Below are 18,485 nucleotides of genomic sequence, written 5' to 3'. Positions count from 1 at the left end.
GTCCTCATTTGTAAAACTGGTATAAAAATAAACAAAGTTTTTTTTAAATTGTAAAAATAGCAGAAAGTCTCCTGTGAGGGGTAGGTTTAGGGGTAGGGTTTGTGTAGGGTGATAGCACATACAGTTTGTACAGTATAAAAACCATTACACCTATGGAGAGTCCCCATTTAGATAGCTAAGTAAATGTGTGTGTGTGTGTGTGTGTGACGCAGGACACCCTGGAAGCGCTGCTGTTTCTCCGGTGACGGTGAGTATATCGTGGCAGGATCGGCGCGGCAGCATGCACTCTACATCTGGGAGAAGAGCATCGGGAACCTGGTGAAGATCCTCCACGGGACGCGAGGAGAGCTGCTGCTGGACGTCGCTGTATGCTCTCATATTACTGCCATTAACTGATATACTAGAGATTTGATTCATATTCTTCATTCGTTTTTATGTTCATGTTTTTATTTTAAATTAATTTTAACGTTTGTGTGTGTGTGTTTGTCATTTTTATTAGTTTTCGTTGTTTTTTTTAAATACATCTATATTTTTTTAATTCATTTTTTATTATTTCAGCTTTAGTTTTACTGTAGTTTTATATAGAAAATAATATGGTAATTCAGAATTGCAAGAAGAAAAATCTAAATAATTTCTTGATTGTAATCGTATTGCAATTTTAAAACTATTTTTATTAATCTTATTAAAATATATATAATGGTAATAAATGATGATGCCAAACTAATCATTTATTTTGTTATTTTTTATTTTGTAATATATAAACATTATTATATTTTTAAGGTTGTTTTTTTTATGCATCATTGAAATACATCAGATATTAGCAGAAATAAGAAACAATGATGCCATACTATTTGTTTTTTTAGTGCTGCCAAACGATTAATTGCATCCAAAATAATTTTTTTGTTTACATAGTATATGTGTGTGTACTGTAAATTTTTATGTATATATAAATACACACACATGCATGTATATATTTCAGAAAAATAAGTTGTTTATATATTAAATATATTTATATATATAATATAAATTATATGAATATAAATATATGCATGTAAGTATTTTTGAAATATATACTGTATGTGTGTGTATTTATATATACATAATAAATATGCACAGTACACACACATTATGTAAACAAAAACTTTTATTTTGGATGCGATTAATCGTTTGACAGCACTGTTTTTTATTATAATATTATTATAATTGTATCTTAACACACACACTCACTCGCTCACACACACACACACACACACACACTGCTGTAAGTGACACTGATGTGTGTGTGTGTGTGTATCAGGTGCGGACGCTGCAGAGGACGAGGAGGTGGACGTCACGTCAGTCGATCCCATCCCAGCGTTCTGCAGCAGGTCAGTCGCGCTAAATTTCACATCGTTTTAATATCATACAGTCACATATGTGTTTTTCTTCTTTTTTTTCTAGTTTTGTTTATGTTTGTTCAGTCAGGTTTTAAATACAATTTTGACAATCGCAAAATAAATTTAATCCAATTATTTGACGTTATTGTTAATATCATCATACAGTTTCGAGTGTTGTTTGTTTTTTAGTTTTGACATTTTTGTTTCTTCGCATTGTTTAATCCAGTTTATTGTGACATCCGCAAAAAAAAAAAAAAAAGTTAAATGTAATTCACAAAATTTCAAATAATTTTTCAAATCATGGTCACAAATGTGTTTTTGTTGATCATTTTCTACTTTTGACATTTCAGCGTTTTTTGTTTGTTCATATTGTTTAAACCAGTTTATTTTTCGCAAAATAAAATTTAAATGCAAGTCGCACATTTAAAAAAAAAATTTAAGTGTGTTTTGTTGTTGTTTTTGTTTGCTCATATTGTTTAATCAAGTTTTTCACATTTGCAAAATTATAAAAAATGTAATTGACTATTTTACGTTATTTTTAATATCATCGCGTTTCTCATATGTATTAGTTATTTGTTTTTTAGACTTGATGTTTTTCATTGCTTATATTGTCTAATCTAGTTTGTTTTGACATTCAAAAAGTGCGTTTTACATTTTTAAACATGTTTTTGTTAGTTTTTTAGTTTTTACGTTTTTGTTTGTTCGTATCGTTTGATCAGGTTTTTGACGTTTGCAAAATAGTTTTCAATTAATTCGCTAGATTATACACTTTTTAATATCATCATACAGTTTCATGTGTTAATTCGTTTTTAAGTTTAGACGGTTTTTGTTTGTTCATATTGTGTAAAGGGGTGGTTGACTGTTTTTTTCTGTGCTTGATTGTGTTTATGGGCTGCAGTCTAACATGTGTTCATGCTTCGTTTTATAAAAAACCCATTATTTTTCACATAATTGACCTTTATTCCACACCGCTCTGTCCCTTCTCCTATAAACGCTGGAGGGGTTTATCAGGGTTAGTGATGTCACAAACCCAGGAAGTAGCTCGTTGTACTTCCTGCGAGCCGTAACTGTAGGCATTAAACTGCCATAATTATAAAAGACGATATCTCCGTTTGCATTGAACTTTCAGCGTCGTAACTTTGCAGATATCGTTTACACTCAAACAGCAATATTACACGCTAACTAACGTTGAAAAAGTGAAATCACAATCAACCACCCCTTTAAACCAGTTTATTTTTCACAAAAGAAAATGTAAATGTAAGTCGCCAAAATTTTTTATTTTTACATTTTTAATTATTATCTTAGCGCAAGAGTTTATTTATTTTTTGTTGTTTTTGTTTGTTCGTATTTAATCAAGTTTTTGACATTAACAACATCTTAAATTTTAATTTTTAATTTAATTCACTATATTTTACATCATTTATAATCGCAGTTTTAAATGTGTATTCGTTATTTTTTTCGTATATCGTTTAATCAGGTTTTTGACGTTCACGATATAAAGTTTTCATTTCATTTGCTATAATTTACATTATTTTTTAATATTATCATACCATTTCACATGTGTTCATTTTGACATTTTTTTGTTGGTTCGTATCGTTTAAACCAGTTTATTTTTCGCGAAATATACATTTTAATTGAAATTTTTATTTTTAATTATCTTACACTCCAAATGTGTTTGTGCTAATTTAGTTTTTGTTTGTTCTTATATAATCCAGTCTATTTTTACATTCCAAAAATTTGTTTTGCGTTATGTTTTGTCGTATAGTAGTGTTGCTGTTTTTTCTCAGTAAATTTAATCGAGTGTTTTTCACGGCGTTCGCAGTGACGAGGAGCTGGAGGACTTTAAAGCGCTGCTGTATCTGCCCATCGCTCCGGAGGTGGAGGACCCTGAGGAGAACCCGTTTGGCCCTCCGCCCGACGCCGCGGGTCAGAACGCCACGCCCGATGACGGCTCCGCCCACAGCGGCCCCGGCGACAAAAAACAGCGGCAACCGTCGTCCGACGGAGGGCCACCCAAGAAGAAGATTCGCACCACCACCATCGAGCTGCAGGGCGTCCCAAACGATGGTAAGGGAGTGATGAAAAACTGGCCTAACGATTATCGACATTATCGACAACGTCAACAATAAAAAATTGTCGACACATATTTTTGTTGTCCAGTAGTCGTTTGATCTCATATGACCTAATGTAAGAGCCTGCAATAACGCGGTTTGACCAGTGTGGCGCTGTAGCGCAAGACTGTAATTCAGCTCTCCTGATGCAATCCAAGAGAAGAAGACAGCACTTCAGCGCAAACACAGCCGAACCTGAAGCTGCTGAGCGGCGTTTGATGAATATGTAAATATATGCTGTGCGCTTTCCTCTAAATAATGAAATAAACACAACAGAAACTGACAGCGGTGAGAAAGCAGCAGTTAAGAAAGCATCTGATTACAGTGATGTGGATGTTTGCAGGAGCTCTGCAGTTCGGCGCTCCAGTAAAGTCCAGTCACGTTTATTTATATAGTACTTTATGCAATAAATCAAGCAGCTTTACAGCATTAAACATGAAAAACCAGAATCAGTCTCCTGTTCATTTAGAATTACAACTTGATTTTCTGTAATAAAGCAGCTCTCCAGTGTGGAGCTAGCTAATGATCAAATCTTTTTATTAGTGGGGAAAAAACGTTTAATTAAAGTGATCGCTTGGTTTGCAGAGATCACTCACACACACACACACACACACACACACTCACTCGCTCACACACACACACACACTCTCTCGCTCACACACACACACACACACACACACACACTCACTCACTCTCACACACACACACACACTGCTGTAAGTGACACTGATGTGTGTGTGTGTGTGTGTGTATCAGGTGCGGACGCTGCAGAGGACGAGGAGGTGGACGTCACGTCAGTCGATCCCATCCCAGCGTTCTGCAGCAGGTCAGTCGCGCTAAATTTCACATCGTTTTAATATCATACAGTCACATATGTGTTTTTCTTCTTTTTTTTCTAGTTTTGTTTATGTTTGTTCAGTCAGGTTTTAAATACAATTTCGATAATCGCAAAATAAATGTAATCCAATTATTTGACGTTATTGTTAATATCATCATACAGTTTCATGTGTTAGTTCGTTTTTAAGTTTAGACGGTTTTTGTTTGTTCATATTGTGTAAAGGGGTGGTTGACTGTTTTTTTCTGTGCTTGATTGTGTTTATGGGCTGCAGTCTAACATGTGTTCATGCTTCGTTTTATAAAAAACCCATTATTTTTCACATAATTGACCTTTATTCCACACCGCTCTGTCCCTTCTCCTATAAACGCTGGAGGGGTTTATCAGGGTTAGTGATGTCACAAACCCAGGAAGTAGCTCGTTGTACTTCCTGCGAGCCGTAACTGTAGGCATTAAACTGCCATAATTATAAAAGACGATATCTCCGTTTGCATTGAACTTTCAGCGTCGTAACTTTGCAGATATCGTTTACACTCAAACAGCAATATTACACGCTAACTAACGTTGAAAAAGTGAAATCACAATCAACCACCCCTTTAAACCAGTTTATTTTTCACAAAAGAAAATGTAAATGTAAGTCGCCAAAATTTTTTATTTTTACATTTTTAATTATTATCTTAGCGCAAGAGTTTATTTATTTTTTGTTGTTTTTGTTTGTTCGTATTTAATCAAGTTTTTGACATTAACAACATCTTAAATTTTAATTTTTAATTTAATTCACTATATTTTACATCATTTATAATCGCACAGTTTTAAATGTGTATTCGTTATTTTTTTCGTATATCGTTTAATCAGGTTTTTGACGTTCACGATATAAAGTTTTCATTTCATTTGCTATAATTTACATTATTTTTTAATATTATCATACCGTTTCACATGTGTTCATTTTGACGTTTTTTTGTTGGTTCGTATCGTTTAAACCAGTTTATTTTTCGCGAAATATACATTTTAATTGAAATTTTTATTTTTAATTATCTTACACTCCAAATGTGTTTGTGCTAATTTAGTTTTTGTTTGTTCTTATATAATCCAGTCTATTTTTACATTCCAAAAATTTGTTTTGCGTTATGTTTTGTCGTATAGTAGTGTTGCTGTTTTTTCTCAGTAAATTTAATCGAGTGTTTTTCGCGGCGTTCGCAGTGACGAGGAGCTGGAGGACTTTAAAGCGCTGCTGTATCTGCCCATCGCTCCGGAGGTGGAGGACCCTGAGGAGAACCCGTTTGGCCCTCCGCCCGACGCCGCGGGTCAGAACGCCACGCCCGATGACGGCTCCGCCCACAGCGGCCCCGGCGACAAAAAACAGCGGCAACCGTCGTCCGACGGAGGGCCACCCAAGAAGAAGATTCGCACCACCACCATCGAGCTGCAGGGCGTCCCAAACGATGGTAAGGGAGTGATGAAAAACTGGCCTAACGATTATCGACATTATCGACAACGTCAACAATAAAAAATTGTCGACACATATTTTTGTTGTCCAGTAGTCGTTTGATCTCATATGACCTAATGTAAGAGCCTGCAATAACGCGGTTTGACCAGTGTGGCGCTGTAGCGCAAGACTGTAATTCAGCTCTCCTGATGCAATCCAAGAGAAGAAGACACAGCGCTTCAGCGCAAACACAGCCGGACCTGAAGCTGCTGAGCGGCGTTTGATGAATATGTAAATATATGCTGTGCGCTTTCCTCTAAATAATGAAATAAACACAACAGAAACTGACAGCGGTGAGAAAGCAGCAGTTAAGAAAGCATCTGATTACAGTGATGTGGATGTTTGCAGGAGCTCTGCAGTTCGGCGCTCCAGTAAAGTCCAGTCACGTTTATTTATATAGTACTTTATGCAATAAATCAAGCAGCTTTACAGCATTAAACATGAAAAACCAGAATCAGTCTCCTGTTCATTTAGAATTACAACTTGATTTTCTGTAATAAAGCAGCTCTCCAGTGTGGAGCTAGCTAATGATCAAATCTTTTTATTAGTGGGGAAAAAACGTTTAATTAAAGTGATCGCTTGGTTTGCAGAGATCAAAACTTGATCTAGCTCAGGACTGTTTTGATTATCATAACCCTATACTGTATTCTAAGAGAGATTATGTTGTGAATAAAATAGTTTATCCAAAAATAAAGCGCCTTATCACTTACCTTTATTTTGTTTCTTACTCATATGATAGATATAATATAATAATATATAAATTCAAATATGAATCAAGTTGAGCGAATCGTATATGTTTATATTAGTGGTGTCAAAATTAACGCGTTAAAAATATTTAACGTAATTAACGCAGGGGCGGAGCTAGGTTTGGCCACCGCATTCACAACTGCTAAATAATTGCGTTTATTTAGACGTAGAACTTCTTTACGACCACATCAAATGGGCGACTTTTCAGACTTTTCATATAAAAGCACGAAACAAACGACGAGCAAAGAATGTCGTAGTTATGTCGTCAGCTAAGTCATGAAGTTACAAAAAGGCGATTAAATCTGCCTTAACACAGTGCATGTAAGTATCTGTTATTTATGCATCACGTTTAAAACCGTGTCGCGTCATGTTCAGCAGCGGCAGCTCTTAAAGTAACAGCAGCCAAACTATCCTAATTACCAGCTGCTGTGATGTCTGTTAATCAAAGAACTAAATACAAAAAGGAAATCGGTGACTTATGTAGCTTTAAGCTTTAATTTATTTAATTTATAAGTTGTTTCTACATTCATTTGAAGATTGAAAGTGAAATTATTGCAGTGTAAAATTATATTGAAAAACTTTAACGTTAGGTGGGATTAATCGCGATTAATTTCAGAAAAAATGTGCGATTAATTAGTAAAAAAAATGAATCGCTAGACGGCACTAGTTTATATATAATCATGATTTAAAAGTGGCATGATTCATGAGTCTTTTTGACCGAGTCCTTAAAAGAATCAGTTCAAAAGAGTCATATGTTTGTGAATTGGACTGTGCAGCAGTGTTATTTCATTGATTCTGATGTATTTAGATTTTTTATAATGCTAATACATAATTTTATTGAAATTGATATTTTTGATGACATCACTTCCTCTGACGCCTGCGTTCGTGTCTCGCAGAGGTCCATCCGCTGCTGGGTGTGAAGGGCGACAGTAAGTCCAAGAAGAAGGCGGCGGGGCGGCCCAAGGGATCGAAAGGTAAAGACAAAGACTCTCCGTTCAGACCCAAAGTCTACCGGGACAGAGCAGAGGGGCTGGGGACGCCAGGTAAGACGACCTTTGACCCCTGTGGGTCCGCTGCGGCTAGAGCTCCGCTGTGATTGGCTGCTTCCTGCTAGCCTTCCTGTCCTTCCTGCTCTGACCTCCTCGATGTGCGAGCGAATGCTACAGGTCTGCAGTCCTCCCCGATCACTCCCATGATGCCCTGCAGCCAAACTCGCGCACTAAAACCGGCCTAATAATTCAGTCAAGATACTAAACAAAAGCAAAGTTCAGTTTTAAGCGTTGCGTTTATTACTACTAATATTAGTTTTGAATGCAAATCGTTAAAAGATTCAGATTCAAATATGAATCAAGATGAGCGAATCGTATGTTTATAAAAGCGGCATGATTCATGAGTCTTTTTGACCGAGTCATTAAAAGAATCAGTTCAAAAGAGTCATTTGTTTGTGAATTCGACTGTGCAGCAGTGTTATTTTAATATTACGTTATAGTATTTCTTATGATGTATTTATATTTTTGAAAGTTTAATTTTAAAAATTTTATTTAAAATAATATTTTTGTACATTAATAAAAAAAATAAAAAAATTTAACTTTAATTGTTACAATAATGTAATTTTTTGTTTTATTTTAATTATTATTAATTTTATTTAAATGTTCATTTTTCATGGTTTAACATTTTATTTACATAGTTTTTTTTGGCCGTATCGCACAAGCCTAATTTAAATTATATTATATTTAAATACTTTCAGGTTTGTTTGTTTTTTCTGTGCTTTCGTAATTTTCTTATTTAGCTTTTCGTTTTCGTAATTTTACTAATAGACACTTATTTTATTTCACTTCACCATTTTTAATTTAAGTTAAGTTTTTCATCTAATATTACAATTTTATTTTAGCTTTATTTTAATTAACGAAAATTATTTTTATTAGTTAATAATTGTAGCTTAGTCGTACGATTCCCAGCTGTGGTTTTCACATTGTTCGTATCTTGCATTAAAGCACGCGAATGATGATTCGCTTGCGATTATATGCCGATTTATGCCATAAATTGGATCGAAATTAGCTTTGGTGCGGATTTGCATTGCTTTGTCGCTTCGCTCTTTGGGACTTTACGATTTAACGATTTTTATTCACGAATATATTCATTTTACATATTAGTTAGTTTAATTTAACCACACGAATGCTGTTCTTTCAGGAAATCTGGTCTCGGCGGTGTACAAGCAGCACGAGGTTCAGGGTTTGGACTGAAGCTGAAGGCCTCTGGTGCCCCCTGTCTGTGTGGATGAACGACGTCGCTCTTTTTTATGGACTCTATGGACTGTATTCGTGTTGTATTATTACAGAAGGACATTACAGCTCAACGACGCCACAGTTTGAAGCCCGTCCGATCCGTTTCCTTGCATAGAGAGAGTGATAGGAAGAGGGAATCATGTATTGTTTGTTTAGAGTAGATGGATCTGTCTCTGTGTTTAAGCACTAGTTGGGTCGTATACTCAGTCACGTGTCTTTTATTTGTTTTGTGTTTGTTTCTTTTTTTCTGAGACTGGTTGTGTTTTTTTTTTATACCTATTAAACCAGTTTGTTTTTTGAGAGTGGCTGCTATGTGTAAAATGTGTTTTGGTACAATGTTTTCAGGGTTATGAAGAACATCTGGAATAAATCCACCCACTCAGGAGTGTTTTTCTGACGAGCAGCCGCCATTTTGTTTCATGCACTGACAGTTTCCTTCCAGCAGATGGATGCAGAGCGTGACTGAAAGAGCGCGGGAGAAAGACCTTTTTCTTTTATTCAGGTCCATTTTGTGCTTTTCTATGGTTGGATTCCATTTTGTGTTTTATCCACAAACATCTCAAGAGTGAAAATCAGACGAAAGTAAGTGAACCTCCACTTTCTTAGTTCAGATTCTCTCTAGTTTGAGGCTCAAAACATCACAGTTACTCGCATGGTATTTGTTAATTGTCTCAAAATAGTTTGAAAGAACGAAGATAATGCTTTAGTAAGTCATAATTAAGATATTTTAAAAAGTCAAAGTCAGGTTTGCCTTTGTTTTTTTAATGATATATTTTAATTATGATATAAAGGTATGTAAAAGTCATTTTGACTTTAATGTCACAATTTCAAATGTTTACACCAAATTCTAATGGTTTCCACTACAAATACGATCCCAAACCATCACCTTTTAACCATTAAAACCATTACAAATGGTTTTTTGTAGTGTGTTTTGGGACATATTTCATAAGGATTTATTGGTTTGAACAATAAGCCACCAATAGAAGGTGACCAATTACCGCAGGGTCCATTACAGTTTCCATTAAAACCATTAAAAATGGTTTTCTGTAGTGGGTTTTGGAACATATTTCATTAGGATTTATTGGTTTGAACAATAAGCCACCAATAGAAGGTGACCAGTTACCGCAGGGTCCATTACAGTTTCCGTTAAAACCATTAAAAATGGTTTTCTGTAATGTGTTTTGGAACATATTTCATTAGGATTTATTGGTTTGAACAATAAGCCACCAATAGAAGGTGACCAATTACCGCAGGGTCCATTACAGTTTCCATTAAAACCATTAAAAATGGTTTTCTGTAGTGGGTTTTGGAACATATTTCATTAGGATTTATTGGTTTGAACAATAAGCCACCAATAGAAGGTGACCAATTACCGCAGGGTCCATTACAGTTTCCATTAAAACCAGTAAACCATTACAAATTTTGTGATGATGTCTATAGTTTTTTTTCAGCAGGATATAATTTAGTTAATAATGTAGACTTAAAGCCATAATTTCGACTATTTGCCTCATAGTATGTCATATATTCGACATTTAAAGTAATTTCGATTTAGTATGTCAATTTCGACATTTAAATTAATGGCTTTGTGTCATACTGTGTGTTCTACTTATTTAGACTTGTCATTTCGGACGTTTAAAGTCGTAATTACTAAAGTCATAATTTTGACTTTTTCTCTCTCGTGACGGAAATCATTCATGAAATTTGGAAATAATATTAACGTAACTACGGCTATTTGTCAAATCTTGAGGGAAACTACGCGATGTCAGGTTTTAAAATCGCTGTAGTACGAATTCATAGATGCTGTATATGTTGAAAGTGCAGTCTCTATAAAATGATGTAATATTCATGAACGGTAGGAAATCCGTTGGTCAAAGTGTGGGAAAACTAAGCGCGGGAATTCACGCGCTCCGTTCAGAGACCGTTTGTTGTCGTTACATATTTCACTTAGGAACGCCCACTTCAATAACATTACCCAAAAAACCTCAACACTCTTTAAGTAGCTAATTAAAATCTCATCTTTATTACAACCACATGTACATCATATTCCAAGAAAATTATTTCTAAAAGTGGAAACGAGCAGAGTTTTTCTGTTAATGTGCCATCCGTTCACATCCATTATTCACAGCGTTTGACTCACGGCGGAAATGACGTGATTTCACCTCAGAAACGAGCGCGAGAAAGCCGCAGAGAGTCACAGTTGTGAGGAAAAATTGTAAACACTCCAGCGCTCGTGCGCCAAACATAGTGCAGGTGGGAAAAATCCTGATTTTCTGCTCAAAGAAGAAGAAAAAATATCCTGCTTCTTCTCAGCATTCCCGCAGAACTCGGATGAGGCGCGGGATTGAACAGCGAGCCGCTGCTGGAGCTGTGCCTGTTCAAACATGGACGCTCCGCCTTACGGTACTGCACGGACAAAACCCGCGATCCCTGGATGGGCGTGCAGACGTTTTGAGGCTGCACCGTCAGCGTTTCTGGGATGGCCTCTAGGGGGTGTTTTATCTGGCTGTCGCGCCGCTCGCGAGAGCACGGCTCCCCCTGGTGGTGCATGCGGGCGTTGTAATGGCGCATGCGTTTCTCGAGCAGACGCTGGAAGCGCAGGAACTCGCCGGTGCTGACGCTGTAAAAACCCGAGTCGCTCAGTTCAGACGAGATGAATGACTCAGATGACGGTGACCCGCCGTGGCGCTCCTCAAGCCCCTCCTCCGTCTCCACCCCCGACAGCTCCCCCTGGTGGAAGCTACCGTCCGTCCAGCCGAGCCCGCTGTCCAGCTCGTGATGAAGAGGCAGGTAACCCAGGGGTTTCTCCATCATGTAGTCATCGTCATCAGTCTGTCGAAAACACACAAACACACATATTATGACATTAGAGCAATAAGCCATTCAAAGTAACGAGTTGCAGTGATTTTACCAGGGTAAAAAGACTCTTTGTGTGTTTTTATGCGTTATGTTGTATCCAAAAGCACCCTCTAAAGGTCATTGCACACTGAGTCACGTACGTTAAAAAATAAATACGACCTCACACTGTGTCAATCACGTTTACACACTGCCTCCGAAACTTTCGTCCGTCATAAAAAAATTCTGATTGGGTTCGATTTTCTGCATTTTCCACATCCGTAGCAAGCATTTTGAGAGGTGTTTTGACAATTTAGAGCCATCGTACAAGCGATTTTAATTGCTTCATTTGTAAGTCGCTTTGAATAAAAGCGTCTGCTTAATGACTAAATGTAAATGTTTAATGGGTGGTTGCTAGGCAGTTTTTAAATGGTTCAATACTATTGATACTGTTACAGGTTTGTGCATATTTAACAGCAAACTCATATGTGGTTCATCCAGTCAGGAGTTATCAGCGGTTCGGTGGATGCTCGGATCCTGCCGTTGGCGTGAAGATCCAGAGGCGTGCAGCAGTGTTCGTCAACTGGAGAGATCAGGGACGGTTGACTCATTGCGTGTAGAGTCTTTGTAGGGAGTGCAGTGGGGTGTACAACAGGGTGTGCAATAGCGTGCATAAGTGCCAAGTCCGGCTCCTCAGGGAGATTCATGGGCAGGTCGACTCTGTGGACGCAGGGATGCAGCGTGGCCCTGCAATAGTTGGGTGAGGCCGGGTGACTCGCCCGTCTGCGGTACTCCATTGGCGCGTGATGCAGCGTCCTGCTTCTTCTCAGCATTCCCGCAGAACTCGGATGAGGCGCGGGATTGAACAGCGAGCCGCTGCTGGAGCTGTGCCTGTTCAAACATGGACGCTCCGCCTTACGGTACTGCACGGACAAAACCCGCGATCCCTGGATGGGCGTGCAGACGTTTTGAGGCTGCACCGTCAGCGTTTCTGGGATGGCCTCTAGGGGGTGTTTTATCTGGCTGTCGCGCCGCTCGCGAGAGCACGGCTCCCCCTGGTGGTGCATGCGGGCGTTGTAATGGCGCATGCGTTTCTCGAGCAGACGCTGGAAGCGCAGGAACTCGCCGGTGCTGACGCTGTAAAAACCCGAGTCGCTCAGTTCAGACGAGATGAATGACTCAGATGACGGTGACCCGCCGTGGCGCTCCTCAAGCCCCTCCTCCGTCTCCACCCCCGACAGCTCCCCCTGGTGGAAGCTACCGTCCGTCCAGCCGAGCCCGCTGTCCAGCTCGTGATGAAGAGGCAGGTAACCCAGGGGTTTCTCCATCATGTAGTCATCGTCATCAGTCTGTCGAAAACACACAAACACACATATTATGACATTAGAGCAATAAGCCATTCAAAGTAACGAGTTGCAGTGATTTTACCAGGGTAAAAAGACTCTTTGTGTGTTTTTATGCGTTATGTTGTATCCAAAAGCACCCTCTAAAGGTCATTGCACACTGAGTCACGTACGTTAAAAAATAAATACGACCTCACACTGTGTCAATCACGTTTACACACTGCCTCCGAAACTTTCGTCCGTCATAAAAAAATTCTGATTGGGTTCGATTTTCTGCATTTTCCACATCCGTAGCAAGCATTTTGAGAGGTGTTTTGACAATTTAGAGCCACCGTACAAGCGATTTTAATTGCTTCATTTGTAAGTCGCTTTGAATAAAAGCGTCTGCTTAATGACTAAATGTAAATGTTTAATGCGTGGTTGCTAGGCAGTTTTTAAATGGTTCAATACTATTGATACTGTTACAGGTTTGTGCATATTTAACAGCAAACTCATATGTGGTTCATCCAGTCAGGAGTTATCAGTTTAAATATACATGCATTTATAACTTTGAGAAAGTTTATGGGGTATTTTTAAAAGAATGATGTACCTTTAAATGGCTGACGGAAATGTGCAACGAAAAGTTTAGTTAATTTAAAGCGACATAGGCGTCCGTTGACGATGCAACAAAATTGCACAGAGCTTAACTATATATGCAAATGAGCAGCGACAGCCAATAGCATTGCATACATTAGATACTGCAGTCGAGTAGAAACGCTGACTATTAATCCACAATCCAGATTAAATCACTCTCAGTGTGAACGCATCTCAAGTAATAAAGAAAAACGTAGGTATGTTACATTTAAATTCGATTGAACGGTCGTCTATGGGAGCCCAAGAGTCACTCTGGTGGCTCTCAGTCTTCAGCCATATTTATGATCGCTAGTTGCCTGGTAACACATAACTTACATAATATGTGACTCCTCGCCTCTCGGTCTGTGACGGATGAAGAGAATCACACGAGAACCAGAACAACAACAGTCCCTCAGATCTGAACTCAGCTTCTAGATTCATTCGGTCTGCATTAATTGGTTGCATTTTGACTACACTACACCATTTTTTTTTAAGGCAAGACACTATTTAAGGAAGAAACCTTTTCATGCACTGGTTAATTTTGGGCTTTTGGGATTTTCAAGACGTCGTTTCAGTGGAAAGAAAACATCCAAAATATTTAAGTATGTTATTGCACTTTATCTATTTGCATTAGTAGATTTCAATATCTTTAAAAACCATTTTCCCAAAATGAGTTTGTTTCTCCACTTCTACATACACCAAATTTTACAGTTTTATTCAGATCTATATTCTATCTATTTTTGCACTTTACATAGTTGCATCTAATTTAAACATATCTTTAAAGGCCATTTTCTCAATATTTATAGTTTGTTTCTCCAGTTCAGCAGCGCTTACACACACCAAACTTAACGGTTTTATTCATATCCATATTCTGAAAGGTTTTATAGAAGGGTTTGTTAATATATAATTCATACTGATTTATACAACGCTTTATTGCTTAAAACATGGTCAAAATTTTAGTTTTTTTCAGTCTGTTGATGAAGTATTTTCTGATTTACAGAGCGATAGAAATCCAAAATTCCTTCTGTAAAAACCTTTAACATGTTCAAACAAGAGTTCGGATTTCTGTTCTGTGCACTTAGTCATTTAATTAGATAATGCATATTTGAACAATTTAAGAAAACTTGTAATACAAAAGTTGTTCGCAATTTTTAATGTATTCAATCAACTGGGCAAGTATGTTGATGTTTATTAGTCAGTTTTTACCCATCATGTGATGTTCTTCATCAATTATTCCTTAAGCCCTGGTCATATATTCAGGCTGTATTTTGTGACTCTCACCTGACTCTGGAAACTTCTGGGTTCCTCCAGGTTGCTGTTGCAGCATCCGCTCAGACAGTTCTGTGCCGGAGACGCGCCGCTGGAGAACTCATGGTCCTGAAACGAGCACAAAATACCGTTAAACATAGAACCGGACTGCTGTTCACTCCAGAAGAGCGTCATTATCATGGATGGTGATGTGATTTCAAACCCTTTCTGCTCTTGTGAGAAGAACGTGCGAGCATTTCCGCTGCTTTCCTGATGAATTATTAGCATAATGAGGCTGTGATGTAGAAGAGTGATTATTTTAAACGTCTGTCTGTCTCTCCTTCAGTCGCTTTATTAAAGGCTGTTTCCTCCTAAGCAATGCACACGTGAAATGTGTGTGTGTGTGTGTGTTCCCAAGCGTAGCTAAATGCATGAATAATTCCAGAGCATAAGAGAGCAGCTCCATTTTGAAAAACGCGTTTGTTTGGAGAACAGCTCACACGTACACATAGTGTGTGTTCCCAAGCGTAGCTAAATGCATGAATAATTCCAGAGCATAAGAGAGCAGCTCAATTTTGAAAAACGCGTTTGTTTGGAGAACAGCTCACACGTACACATACACACACAGACACACACACACACACACACACTCACAGTTTAGCATCTCCTAACACGACACACACAAGAAGGATGAAACAACTGCTTTAAACACTCATTTAAGATTGGCATTGCAGAATGATCAGGGTTTGGAAAGACATTTTTGATATTCATGTCAATCACACCATAAACAAAAGTGCCTGACAGTGATGATCCTTAGTTCTTTTTTCATTATTTACATCATTTTAAATGTGGCACAAATCAGACTGGTTTAAAGAGATCAAATTCCTGAAATGATCTGCATGCATAAAACTAATTATCCAATCATTTTCATTAAAAAGACATTATAATATTATATATTCATAAATAAATCAAATATAGTAATAAAAAGAAATGCTAGTCATTTCTATTTATTATTGTATTATTTTGTATTAATATATTTTTTTTATAAATTTATTTTAATATAAATTAATTAGACAGGACAAAAATGACCTAAAGGTATTGATATTATTATTAATTATGATATTATGTAGCTAAAAATTATATATATATATATATACATTTTAGTATACATCATCTCGTCATGAACATTAACAGCTGATAATAATCATAATCTGATTATGCAGAAATGCCAATCATTTCTCATTTTATTGAGCTATTAAAATAATGTAGACTAACATATTCGTATTAATGCACATTTATAATGATATATAAGTGTCATAACGATACGGTTATAAATCAGCTCAGTTTCATTGAAAAATACAATCATACTGAAATAAAAGTATAATATGTTAAAAATTGATTTAATTATGGATGTAGTTTTTATAAATATGGTATACACAGTATGTTATTATAATGAAAGCCACTGGCCATCAATAACTACATGCATATTACGCATGCAATACTGACAGCTGATACTCATCATGTTAATATCTCACGTTGCAGGCCCGTCGTCCTCTGTGCTCCAGGTCTCTGGGCGTGTTTGGTAGGTACTCGTACCTGCTTCCGTCTCTATGGGTCCCGGGGAGGGTCAAGTGAGTGTAGTACGTCCTGAGAACACAGCAAACACTCATAAATATCTGTAGGAACAACACCAAATTGGAACGGACAACACTTATTAGTCTAAAATGTCCCTAATGCACAATATTGACTTAAGCTAATGTAAGACTCTGCACTCAAAACTTCTTCTCAGTTATTGAATTGGGCAGCAAAGAGTTAATTTGGCAACTAAATGATTCATTTTAGGAGCTAATGCCTCCCTAGTCATGTTTTTAGTCTGGAGCCACAGCATCCTTGATGTTTCCTTCTAAAAAGGAAGGGATCTCTCTTGTCCAAACGTCTTTGCTGTATGAATTCTGCAGTGTGTTCATCACATGAAGCTGTAAAATGCAATGAAACGATATGATATGCTTGCGTGTGCATTCACATGCGCGTGAATGCAAATGCTCCTCGGACATTCCCACTGGTCAAATTTTGGTCACATGACCAAGTGTTACTTTCAAAAACCCTTGCGTTTTTGGCTCTTGAGAATCAGTTCGTTTGAACGAATCAGCCAAGCCTGTTTTGAATCACACATTCGCTCAGTAAATCGTTTACGGAGTTCAGATTCATCAGGTAAATAACTAGAAGAATAACAAAACATGCAATAAATGGTAAAACTATTTGGGTTACAAATGAGCTTGCTTATGGTTATGAAAATAATATGATAACAAGTACTAGCTGAAGCAGCATAATGGACAGTTTTTGTTCAGGAAAAATAACTATAACAGAATAAAAGCCAGTTTGCACCAAGGACGATAACTATAACGATAGCTATGTTTTAATAATCGTTCAAATCCAGTGAGAACAGGGAAGTCCACACCACAACTATAACAATAACACAGAGTTACGCTGTCATTGGTAAAGCAACTGACAGCCAATCAGAATCCAGCTCAAGCATTTAAAGCTGCAGACAACAACACTAATATAGTTATTGTTTTTATGGTTCTTGGAATGAACGCCAGAAACCTTGCACACTCATGTGAAAAATGCCTGCGTTTGCTCTCACGTTAGACGTAATTACGCAAGCACTCTAAAAAGTCGTTCACACAAAACACACTCTTCATTTCAATTAGCAACAGCATTTAAACGAATGCAATAAGTTACTAATTTTGACTTAATAGAATCTCAAAAACGCAATGCTCATAAAATGAATAGACGAATAGCATTTTTAGGGCCAGCGCAAACCGTCTTTTGGCGTTAAAATAGTAGCGTCAAGATTTACTAAAGACGCGCGGTAATTTTTGGGTGAACTAACCCTTTAATGTGTGCATTGTCAGTAAATCACACACAGAACATTCCCCTACCATTGGTGCTTTTATGGAACTGGGTTTTAATGTTAATTTGCTCTGTTTAGTAAATCTGGCCCTTAGTAAGTATTAAAAGACTGTCGTGTGTGAACGGCCTCTTAAGTGCACGTCTGTGTTTGTCCTGCAGGGGGCAGCGGTGAGCTGCAGGTGTGTCGCACCTGTCCGAGGGAGGCCGTCGCGGTAGGGTGCACGAGTGCGGCCGGAGAGGGTCCCACGGTCGCTCCGTCTGCGTGCTGCAGTCCGTCGTCCTGTTGTACTGCAGGCTCCGCCCCCGGCCCTCAATCTGAAGCGTGATTGGCTGCTCGTAGCTGGCCAGGATACGGAAGGCCTCTCGCTTCTGCAGATGGGTCAGATCCCGACCGTGAACCTGAACGACAAGACAAACGCGGTGACCGGAAAGATCGAGATTAATTTGAGCCCTCATTTAAGCGTGGATCTGTACGCTCTATTTCATCTGATTCGCTTTATCTCACGCACACACTACTATAGTGAAGCGCAGCTGTGTAAACATACCCCCCCACCCCAGCAGACGACCCGATCTGTTTAGGACTGAACTGAACCTCAGGCACACACACACACACACACACACACTCAGACACACACACACTCTCTCACACTCAATCACACACACACACACACACACACTCTCTCTCACACACACACAC

General features: G+C 38.0%; 2 protein-coding genes across 2 annotated transcripts; one reads left to right on the top strand and one right to left on the bottom strand.

Annotated features, from left to right (window-relative positions):
• Positions 1–1,290: 1,290 nt before the first annotated feature.
• Positions 1,291–9,142, top strand: LOC107576491 (retinoblastoma-binding protein 5-like; the record flags this gene model as incomplete). The annotated part of the gene is made up of 4 exons (XM_016262659.1): positions 1,291–1,367; positions 3,199–3,443; positions 7,452–7,598; positions 8,746–9,142. Coding segments are annotated over 4 exons (522 nt in total), but the record flags the coding sequence as incomplete, so codon positions are not given.
• Positions 9,143–12,154: 3,012 nt separating this feature from the next.
• Positions 12,155–18,426, bottom strand: LOC107576489 (uncharacterized). The gene is made up of 4 exons (XM_016262658.1): positions 17,979–18,426; positions 16,411–16,522; positions 14,909–15,004; positions 12,155–13,021 (listed from the first exon to the last, which is right to left on the bottom strand). Exons 1-4 carry the CDS (start codon positions 18,242–18,244, stop codon positions 12,155–12,157), a joined length of 1,341 nt encoding a protein of 446 aa, XP_016118144.1. The 5' UTR covers positions 18,245–18,426.
• Positions 18,427–18,485: the final 59 nt, after the last annotated feature.

This window comes from Sinocyclocheilus grahami, unplaced genomic scaffold, assembly GCF_001515645.1.
Source record: "Sinocyclocheilus grahami isolate Dianchi unplaced genomic scaffold, SAMN03320097.WGS_v1.1 scaffold3793.1, whole genome shotgun sequence".
Lineage (NCBI taxonomy): Eukaryota > Metazoa > Chordata > Actinopteri > Cypriniformes > Cyprinidae > Sinocyclocheilus > Sinocyclocheilus grahami.
Note: the sequence above shows the minus strand (reverse complement) of the source record. Positions and strands in the feature narration are given on the sequence as shown.